This window comes from Cotesia glomerata, linkage group LG4, assembly GCF_020080835.1.
Source record: "Cotesia glomerata isolate CgM1 linkage group LG4, MPM_Cglom_v2.3, whole genome shotgun sequence".
Taxonomy (NCBI): domain Eukaryota; kingdom Metazoa; phylum Arthropoda; class Insecta; order Hymenoptera; family Braconidae; genus Cotesia; species Cotesia glomerata.
The window spans coordinates 23,910,855-23,922,457 of NC_058161.1; the positions used below are offsets into that span (position 1 = coordinate 23,910,855).

General features: G+C 33.9%; 1 protein-coding gene across 1 annotated transcript; it reads left to right on the forward strand.

Moving 5' to 3' along the window:
- Positions 1-9,942: 9,942 nt before the first annotated feature.
- On the forward strand, positions 9,943-11,368 carry LOC123262773. Its single transcript, XM_044725187.1, has 2 exons — positions 9,943-10,358; positions 10,935-11,368. The coding sequence occupies exons 1-2, from the start codon at positions 10,184-10,186 to the stop codon at positions 11,072-11,074; spliced, it is 315 nt and encodes a 104-aa protein (XP_044581122.1). The 5' UTR covers positions 9,943-10,183; the 3' UTR covers positions 11,075-11,368.
- The last annotated feature ends 235 nt before the right edge of the window (positions 11,369-11,603 follow it).

Sequence of the window (11,603 nt, forward strand, 5' to 3'; positions counted from 1 at the left end):
TTAAAGCATTGAATAGCATTTAAAGCATGATCATCAGGGACGTCCTGTTTTATTCGGCTCAGGATCTCGGCGTACTTTGCTTTCTCTGTCAGCCGGATGATGAGGGCATCCGGTCTGATCCATTTCCGCGGTTTCTTTCGCTGGGGTTCAGATCGGGGCTCCTTTGTCATCTGTTTTGGGAGCACCTCTTTCTTCTGTCACTTTAGCTTTTTCTTGGACTGAACTTTTTGTCAAACCGACGCTTTTTCCTGTTCATCGCTTTGTACTGCCGCTCCTTGCGGAGGGCTTTTCTTCAAATCTTTTTTCTTCACGACTTGGCTGATTGCTGGGTCAGGAGAAGGTCGATCTTTTCTCTTACCTGACTTGCTGCTGGCTTTACTTTTGTCTTCCGCGACTGATTCACCGTCACCTTCGGCTCCGGTGTCCATTGCTTCGTCAGTCACGACGACAGCCTGACAGGCTTTCTCTAGTGTAGCATGGGAAATACTCTGCAATGATAAGCGCCTGTCCTCGTCCAGCTTCTCAAACCTTTGAAGGGCGTTAGCTACACCAGTCGTCTTGGCCTTTATCTCTTAGTGAATGTTGACCTTTGGTTGGACGAAATCATTCAACTCACTGATCAGCTTTCCAAGGCGTTTGAGCTTTGCGAACGCTTCATTTTAGCGCTTGCGTCAATCGCTGCTTGTTGGGCATGTAGCCCGTTTCCACTCTTGTTTGTTTCCTGTAAATTACTCATACTTTTTTGATTTACCAGCGCATCGTACGGAGTGGAGCGGGTTGTCATAACTAGGAACGGGTGTACCCTCGGAGATAGTACTCCTACCCCAGTTCCCTGAGGCCTAGTCGACACTTAGCCAGTCCCGGAATACACGGACGGACTAGACTCGCTCGGAGCGGTGAAGATTCCGATCTCTAGCACTCACTGCGTACTCCCTGATCAAGGCCCGAGGTGGCTGGCTCCTGATCTACTGCTGTAACTTACACCTCGGCAGAGCAAGCTCACATCAGCCGTGGCCTGCGTCGTCGGAAACTACGACACAGGTTCCGGACACTCCCAGTGGGTTACAACAGAGAGCGATCTTCTTTTTGCTAGGTCAGTTAGTGTGACCAACCCATTAAGGGGAGTTTTGTCCACGGGAGCGTATTTTATTTAACTCCTACCCTCTGTACCTTGTCAACTAAGAGACTCCGTGTCATCCAAGGACAGCGAGCGTTCTCCCATCCGCTCGGGGAGACGCACCCGGTAGCAGTATCTCTTCTGCCCCGAGTATGGATGTGTGTGTGTGTGTGTGTGACTGTGTGTGTGTGTGTGTGTGTGTGTGTGTGTGTGTGTGTGTGTGTGTGTGTGTGTGTGTGTGTGTGTGTGTGTGTGTGTGAGTGTGTGTGTTGTAAATCCCGCATAACTTTTGAACGGCTTGTCTGTATCGATCGAAATAAGCGGCGTTCTGAAGAGTTCCATTGCCCTTATTGCTTAGATTCTAGATACTAGTTTAAAAAATTCGAGTCAATAAATTTTGAGAAATCTCAAAGATAAAATTTCCGAAAATTCGTTTTTTTAGAATAACTTTTAAACGGCTTTACCGATAAATTCCAAAAACTAATTAGCTTTTAACCTCAAAAAACCACGTTGATCGCCACCAGCTCAGTAAAAATCGGTTGACTCGTTCGTGAGATATCGCTGTCGAAAAAAATGTTTTTTTTCAAAATTTCCGTGAAATTTTTTGTCTGGCCATTTGGCGCTCTACAAAACATTAAAAAACTTAGAAAACTGCGTTGAATGCCGTAAACTGTGAGAAAATCGGTTGATTCATTCAAAAGTTATAACGGTTTAAAAATTCAAAAAATAGTGTGGTATGAAACTCTTATCACACTTTTGAGCTCGAAGAGCTCAAAAGCATAGAACAGTGATTTCTTTGAGCTCAAAGAGTTCAAAATAAACTAAAAAAAAAATATTTTTGAGCTTGACGAGCTCAAAAACAAAATGAGTGAAATGTTGAGCGCTTAGGTATACAGTTAGCGGGAAGTTGCAGGGATGGCCTTTTGGGTCAAACGTTTTCCTAATTTTTAACTTCCCGCTAAGAAAATTGAAAATTTTCAAAAATCGGGAAGTTATTGGTTTTACCCCGTTTTTCGAAAATCGAGTTTTCATCAGATCTCGACGTTTTGAGGTCCTAGGAAGCTTCTCTGACTATTCCCGCGAGGGTGTAACTATGTCTGTATGTATGTATGTATGTGTGTGTGTGTGTGTGTTTTTTTTTTTTTTTTTATTTTAGGGGGGGGGAATCCTTTTTACGGATTCTAGGCATAGCTGTTTGGCCTGGATATGTGGCGACTCGACGCAGCGTCATACTAGAACTCGACGCTGACGCCCCTACCCACTAAACCCTAAACCCCTTTCTCTTCTATCCTCTGATCCCCCATGGTACCGCCGTAAGGCATTTCTTCGCGGGGGGAGGAATTAGCTGCCGCTCTTCCTTCTGGTGGCTAAGATGTTATTTCTTCCTTCTAGATTCTGTCTTTCGCTGTGTGTGTGTGTGTGTGTGTGTGTGTGTGTGTGTGTGTGTGTGTGTGTGTGTGTGTGTGTGTGTGTGTGTGTGTGTGTGTGTGTGTGTGTGTGTGTGTGTGTGTGTGTGTGTGTGTGTGTGTGTGTGTGTAAGTATGTAAACCTCTTATAACTTTTGAACGGTATAATCGATTTCATCGCGGTTGGTGCCATTCGAAAGGGCTTGGCCAAACTTAGATTCCAATACAATTTGGACTGATTCGGACCGATAGATTTCGAAAAATCTCAAAAAAACTGAAAAAAAAATTGTTTTCAAAAGTGGTTTTTTTGGAATAACTTTTAAACGGCTCTATCAATCAACTTCAAAAACTAATCAGCTCTTAACATCCAAAAACTACGTCGATTGCCGCTAATCCGGTCAAAATCGGTTGATTTGTTCGAGAGATATCGTGCAGGAAAGAAAACCCAAAAAAGTGTTTTCTAGTTTGACCAATTGAAACTTAGAAATTCTTCATGAGGTTAAAAAAACTGCGTAGAATGCCGCCAACCGCGTAAAAATCGGTTCATTCATTCAAAAGTTATTGCGGTTTGAAAATTCAAAAAATAGTGTTCTATGAAACTTTTATCAGACTTTTGAGCTCAAAGAGCTCAAAAGCATAGAAAAGGTATCTTTTTGAGCTTGGAGAGCTCAAAACAACACACAGATTGTATTTTTGAGCTCGAAGAGCTCAAAAACTTCGTAGGTGCAATTTTAAGCGCCCAGGTATTAACGGAATTAGCGGGAAGTTGCAGAGATGGCCTTTAGGGTCAACCGTTTTCCTAATTTTTTTTTCTTTAAGTATTCGTTTTTATATTCTTGTAGAAAATCAAATTGTCTTTTTGAGTCTATTTTTTGCCAGTATGCACCCTCGTAACCTCTAAAACGCAATGTTTTGCTGATATAAAATTATATTCACAATTCGAAAGTTAGAATTGATTTTCAGTAAAAAACTTAGAGGCCAATTTTTTACTAAATTTCATTTCCTACAAAGATGTAAAAAATTGTACGGAAAGGGGCGAAGGGGGGGGGGGTTAACGGTTAAAGGGGGGCAAAATGGTGTACTCCCATAATTTGTAAAAAAATTTTTTTTTTTCCTTAAAGCTCTAACCGTTTCCAGAAATATATTTTAACGTCTTTTTCCACAATTTAAGAGAAAATATCTTTTTTTTTTCAATTTAAAAAAAATAAAAAATCTTTTTGTTTCGTAAATTTTTTTACAGTAATTTTTATCGGCATTGTGAATTATAATAAATTTTTTGTTATACTCGCTCCAAAAGTTCAACTTTTGAGCGCTGGGTGGCGTCCGAAAAGATACTCATTTCTAGAGACTCTACCATACCACCGTTTTTCCGCGGCCTAGTGTTCCGACCGATGATTTTGAGTGAATTTTAAACTATTGAGTGGCGCTAATTATTTATCTGCTGGCAGTTTATTACAGAGCGGACCTAATGTTAATAAAATAATAACCACGCCATAAATAAATATTAATAACAAGATAACTAATATAAAATTAAGTTCTTTGCCCTTGTGAAACTTTATAAAATTTGAATGTCATTCTTTGTCTCCTATCCCTCAAAAGTTAAACTTATGAGCGATAATAACAAAAAATATTGTGTCATTTGGATACTAAGTGGTGATTTTGACAACGACGATTTTACGATATTCGCTTTAAATTTTGTAGTGCGAGTGTACGAAAACGAGCGTAAATTTCCGTCCTCGACTTCGCCTCGGACGTTAAAATTATTTCGGTAACCGGTGTCTGTATCCGTGGACAACATATCCCCGACAAAATATCCCCGAAAAAATATCCCCGACAAAATATCCCCGACAAAATATCCCCGACAAAATATCCTTGTCAAAATATCCTCGGACAAAATATTCTTAAGACAAAAAATCCACCGGATAAAATATGCATGGATAAAAAATCCGTGGACAAAATATTCTTAAGTTCAATAACATTTTTAATTTAATAATAATATTTTTAATATTAAAAATGTGTTAAATTGACCCTCAATTATTTATTAAAAACCTGTTAATGTCGAAAAAACACACCCCAAAAACCATGTTAAAAGGGTGCAACACGATTACCCTCGTTTGTGTTGGTTTTTTTATGTTTGTGTTGGTTTGTGTTGGTCAAAATTTCGCCCGTTTTCGTACATTCCCGCCACGAACCATAAGCTCATATCGCAACATCGTCGTTGTCAGAAAATCGCCACTTTGCGGCCATGTGATATGAATAACTGTTTTTTCACATGTAAGATTTTGTTTTTAGATTTTTAAGGTATCGCTATGAAAATCAATAATAAAAAAAAAAAAAAATTATTGGTTTTACTCTAATTTTCGAAAATCAAGTTCTTATCATATTTCGACATTTTATCGTCTTTGGAAGTAGTTCTTAATACCCGGGAAAAAAAGTTTAGATCTGCTCTGATCAAATTTGATTTGAGCAGATCAGATTTGATCTAAATTTAGATCTAAGTAGATATGGACAGATCTAATTTGATCTGCTTAGATCAAACCAGATCAAGTTTGATCAAAATATAATTGAAAAGTAGATATGAATAGATCTGTTCTGATCAAACTAGATCCACTCTGATCAAATTAGATCAATCCAGATCAAGTTTGATCAAAATTAAATTAAAAAGTAGATATGAATAGATCTAATCTGATCAAACTAGATCCGGTCAGATTAAATTAGACCAATCCAGATCAAGTTTGATCAAAATTAAATTAAAAATTATATATAAATAGATCTGACTTGATCTAATTTAATCTGATTATTACGCGGGAAAAAAAGTTTAGATATGATCAGATCAAGTTAGATTAAATCAGATTGATGAATATATGTAATCATAAAGGAGATATCGATAGATCTAATTAGATCTGCTCTGATCAGAGCAGATCTACTTAGGTACGATTTTTTATACTTTATGTTATACTTCATCTTTTATAATTCAATATTATTATAATCGTGTTTTTTTTTTTTTTTTTTTTAATAAGTGAATAATTTAAAATTGTACGAAAATCTTTATTTTAGTACATAGAGCAAAATGAAAGTCAATCCTATAAATGTTATAAGACTACTCTTAACAACATTTCAAGTCATGAACATTCCAGAATCGCCAGTAAATGACGAAGAAATACAAATCAAAGAAAGTTTTGAAAATATTTTACTCAATGCTATGAACGAATACTCCGGAGTCGAAATGGTCGAAGAAAGTTCTTTGCATTTCCAAGAACCGTATAAAGATTGGACGATGGAAGTCGTGGAAGATAAAGAGTGGGCAAATGCACTAGTTGATCAAGAAACACCTATCGACGAATGCACTAAGGATGTTGAAGATTTATCTTATGAATATAAATTGAAAGCCGTCGAGTACTGGCGTAGTGGCAAAAAAAGAAATTTAAGTTTAGACAGTGTTAGACAAAAATTTAGAAAGGTACAATCTGTGCGACAGTTACGAAGATGGGCTCATACTTTAAATCAGGGAGGGACTTATAAGGAAAAATTAGCAAGAATTTGTGAATATACATTACAAAATTTCAAAGCAGCTATAGATGCAGGTTTAATCGTACATGATTGTGACATAAAAAGATGGGCCTTACAAGCTCAAAAAGAAATTGGTGCAGAAGATTTCCGTTTTAAAGCATCAACAAAGTGGATCGCGTCATTCAAAAGAGCACATCGCATCGTATCAAGAAAAATAAATAAGTTTATCACGTCCAAAACCATTGAAGATAGTAAATCATTAAAACAGCAAGCTGAGGAATTCGTCAATAATGTAAAACAAAAAATTAAAATTTATGAATTAGCAAACGTATATAATTCAGATCAAAGTGGTTTTCAGTTGGAAATGCATTCCGGTCGAACTTTAGCTGTTGAAGGAGAGAAGCAAGTAGAATGTCTTGTACAATCTGTTACTTCTACTACTCATAGTTACACAGTTCAACCAACAGTATCCGCTGATGGAAAGCTTTTATCCCCACTTTTTTTGGTTCTAAAAGAACCAAGTGGTAAATTTGGACCAATAGTTGAAACAACACTTTTTAGACCTCATAATGTATACATAGAAGCATCAAAATCAGGAAAACTTACATCAGGTACGAATTATTCTTTATTTTTTTTCTGGTTTGCGCATAAGTTATTGTTGATACAAATAGTTCATATTTTTTAATTTTCAGATCATTTCAAAATTTGGTTGGAGAGGGTGTTTTTTCCAAATGTGGGCCCAAAATCTTTATTACTAATTGACTCATGGACATTGTCCTCAAGTTGTACAAAGCGTTAAACCAACAAATAAAGATACTGAAGTAATGATCTTACCAAAAGGTACAACTGGGAAAATTCAACCGCTTGATGTTTTTGGATTCCGAGTATGGAAAAATTTTGTTCGATATTTTTCGGATCGTACAGTTTTGATGAATTTGGACATAAACTTGCATTTACGAAATAACATTATAAAATTACAATCACTTACACATATCCAATTGTCATCTCCTCGGTACATAAATTTATTCAAGTACTCGTGGTACAAAAGTGGCTACACAGAAGTAAAACCAGATGAGTTCGAAAATCCTGTGGATTTTGCATTTCACGGATCATGCAATTCTCATTGTGAGGTTCCTGGTTATCAAAATATAGCAATTATCCGCTGTTCATGGTGCAAAAAGTCGTTGTGTTTTCAACATTTTTTTCATGAACATCACGATTGCAAAACATATATTGAATAGATCTGCATAAGACAAAATGATGAATTTAAGTATTAAATTTCATAAACATCAGAAATATTAAATATTTTTGTAAAAAATCATTTGTAAATTATTTTTAAATTTAATTTGATTATAGTAAAGCATATATTGTAAGCATTTTTCTTTTTTTTTTCCAAAACAGATTCACATTACATGACATTTATAATATTTGATGTCCCGATACACAAAATAAAGTTTGGGATGAGAAGTAAACAAGTAAGTAAAATATTAAGATATAATATTATTATTATTTTCTAAATGCTAGAAATGTACGAACAAATTATTATTGATGAATTCATATCGAAATTAATATAAAAAACGATATTTTCTTGGTGGTCAATGTAGATATGCTTAAGGGATGTTCACCCCCTAAACTTAATTTTTCGGAAAAACCCCGAAAGACGTATTCTCTTTTTTTTTTCCTCTTCCGATTGCCGTTGGTTTCATTGAAATCCATCGAATAGTTTTTTTTTTATAAAAGTTTTGTGATTTTCAACCCTCATAACTTTTGTTCTATCCATTGTTTTATTATAAAACCAAAAGCATTTTTCATGATTTTCCACCCTGAAAATTATGCAATTGGTCCCATTCGATTATTTAAACTGCAAGTATGCGAAACTTGAAAAACACCCCTTTGGAGGCTAAACTTTGAGGGGTAGTTTCACCACCTAGAAATGTTTTTCCACAGATAAAAAAAAATACTTGTCTCTTAGATTTCGACGGAGAATAACATATCTCAGTTTCATCAAAATCGGAGGGGGGCACCGGAGAGAGTTTCCTTGTTAGTTTATGAATTAAAAACAAAATTTAATAATAAGTTTAAAACTATTTAAAAGAAATTTTGGAAAAAAAATTATTTTGTGAACAAAAAGTTTCTCAAATATTTATCAAACAATTGCAAAGATTATAAGATTTGAATTATAAATGTCCAAATTTTAAGTAATCGCTTAGGAACAACAGTTTCCAAGTTAATCAGAATTTTAAAACCGGACAAAATTTTAATTGAAGAAAACAATATTTAGAACTAATTTGTGACATATTTACTGACAACCTACCCAAAAACATTACACGAAAGACTGATCAATATCGTAACTATTGAATTTAGATCATGATTAAGCTATGATGCAGACAATAATTCTAAAACGGCTGCAACAGTAAAACTGTTTCATTAAACGAACTCTAAAAGGAGTAATATTGAGGCTATTACCACTTTTGAGTAGTGAAAATTGAAGCTTATTAAAAGACCTTTACGATGCATTTTACCGAATTTTAATATCTTGTCTAGTTCAGTAATAATACCGAGTTGCAGTAGTAAAAACAGCAATTCTTACGATTTTCAAATTTTCAAAATCCTGTAATTTTTAAATTACTCGCCCGATTAAGCTCATCTTAGAACTTAACCTTGGTTTTGATCGATAGATAAAGCATGTTGAGTTTGAGAAGAATCGATTATAAATTGAAAACGCTATCGTGCTGACAAGCCGCGTTATATCGTATATATATATATATTAGGGTGCTTTTTTTTTTGCGACTATTTTTTTTTTTTCGTTTCCATCCCGAAATTTTGTTGGAAATACACCCAAAAAAATTCCCTGAAAGTTTGAGCCCTTAATATTAATATTAAGTACTCCTACACAGCGTGTGAAGATTTCCCATTTGAATTATACGAGAACTTTCATTTTTTTTTTTTAAATTTCTATAGCTCAGTGGCATTTCATAGCATCGCTTTGACCATAGACGGGTTTTTTTCAGAATTAAATGCTCTACAAAAGTGTCCACTGTCGCGAAGTCGTAACTCATACTGGCGGGGTAGTACGGACCACCAAACCGAATTTTTTATAGAATTCTTGTTTTTTCACTCATTATCTCATAAACAACAAGACATACAGAAAAAATGTAAATGATAATTTTGTAGGAAATTCAATTCTCTACAAAAAAGGTCCTTAGCATCAAATCACTAAGATCGATATTTTCTGAGATATTAATCATTGAAGTTTACGTAGCATTGAATTTCCACAAAATGTTGAATCAAATCTTAAAAAATAATGATTTTTTTATTCGTATCATAATTATAATTAGTAATTACTTATTGATTAAGTTACAAATTTAACGTAAAAAATTTTTAATTGTATTTTTCTGAAGTTTTTTATTTTTAAATAAATTTCTCATTTAAATCACCCCATAATATTTGAATTTATCATTTAATAATTCAATTTCAATGAAATTCTAGATAAAAATATATTGTGTATGATCATTACGAATAATATAGGATGTTTCTTTGTTGCTGTGTATTGTGATACTGATTAATTGCGGTTTATTTTTCTTGCTCTGGTAGTACTACTGAGCTTTCACTTGACCTTGAATGCGTTCAACAAATTTCCCCTTTAATTGCAGCGCTTTCTTTGTTTTCGCGTACTAATCCCGCGAGTAAGAACAAAGCTTAGTGGGCATTGATCAGTGTGACGCCGTTGTATGTATACTTTGTTAAATTTGAGGTTAGGTCGACTTTAACCATCATTAAAATGAGTGAAAAAATTGGTAATAAAACTTGGAATTATTTAATTGGATTTGAAAGAAGCCAAATAAATAATAATAAGCTGCCTTCGTATCGTGACTTACTAAATTTTTTTATGTATAAACATCAGTCTTTAAAATTAACTATTCGAAACAGTGCTACTAGTGTTATTAACGATACTAATACTATTCGGGCTAGTTTCAAGATTCCAACTATACGTCCTCAGCACAGTCTTACGAAGTTGGAAAAATTTTATGCCGAATATATAAAAGTGAAGACACATCACAAGAGGGAAAAAAAATCGAAAGCACAAAAACAGAATGTTGAAAAGTTTAACCAAAAACTAGATAAATTGTTCGATATTTCGAATTCCACAATGGTTAAGAATTTGCCAAAAGAGCAGCAACAATTTCTGAATGAGTGTCAAAAGGGGAAAACCAATCTTCACTCGCCCGTTACTAATTTCTTGCCGGTGGAAACTTTTCAGAATAAATCTGACACTGAACAGGAGATAACAAATGAAGATAATGAGAATAATACAGACGAAATTGGTTAGTTTCTTCTCACATACAACTATAAATTATCAAGCTCAACAATCAATCATTTTTTAATAATCGACAACAATTTCTTATAATTTAGACTCATATTTTTTCTACTTACTTGTAAAATTTAATTCGCATTAAAATTCTAATTTTCTTAACCTCATTTTCTGAAAATTGAATTCTATATAATTTTTCAATAATTTAAAATTTGTTTCTAGATTCATAACTTTTTTTCTAATTATTAGTCTATCATTTTTGGTAAAATTTCTATCAAGTAAATCTGAATAAGTGAGATAAATCAAAATTTATTCAATTTTGACAAAAATTTTGACTTGAATAAAAAAAAAATTTGTTTTCGATTTTTTTGCAGTCGAAAATTCCCACGCTATTAAAAAATTAAAGTCTCTGTAACCAATAAATTTAAAACACATATATATCATTTTGTCTTATTTTTATTGGGGAAAATTGACGGAAACTCAATTCAAAGAATATCTTTGCTTCTGGATAACAGAAGCTGAATATAAAATTTGAAAAATATTTGAATCGATTGGGTTTATTTATTTAATTCTGAAAAAATTGTTTTAGGCATGAAATTATCGCAACATTCGATGCCAGCAAGTTTTTGTAGTCTATCATCAAATTCCAGTGGGTTGAAACGAACATATTCTGATTTTGAGGATGAACTCCCTGTACCTCCTAAAAAGAAAAAAATCAATATTTTTTAAGATTTGATTCAACATTTTGTGGAAATTCAATGCTAGGTAAACTTCAATGATTAATATCTCAGAAAATATCGATCTTAGTGATTTGGTGCTAAGGACCTTTTTTGTAGAGAATTGAATTTCCTACAAAATTATCATTTACATTTTTTCTGTATGTCTTGTTGTTTATGAGATAATGAGTGAAAAAACAAGAATTCTATAAAAAATTCGGTTTGGCGGTCCGTACTACCCCGCCAGTATGTGTTACGACTTCGCGACAGTGGACACTTTTGTAGAGCATTTAATTCTGAAAAAAACCCGTCTATGGTCAAAGCAATGCTATGAAATGCCACTGAGCTATAGAAATTTAAAAAAAAAAAATGAAAGTTCTCGTATAATTCAAATGGGAAATCTTCACACGCTGTGTAGGAGTACTTAATATTAATATTAAGGGCTCAAACTTTCAGGGAATTTTTTTGGGTGTATTTCCAACAAAATTTCGGGATGGAAGCGAAAAAAAAAAATAGTCGCAAAAAAAAAAAGCACCCTAATA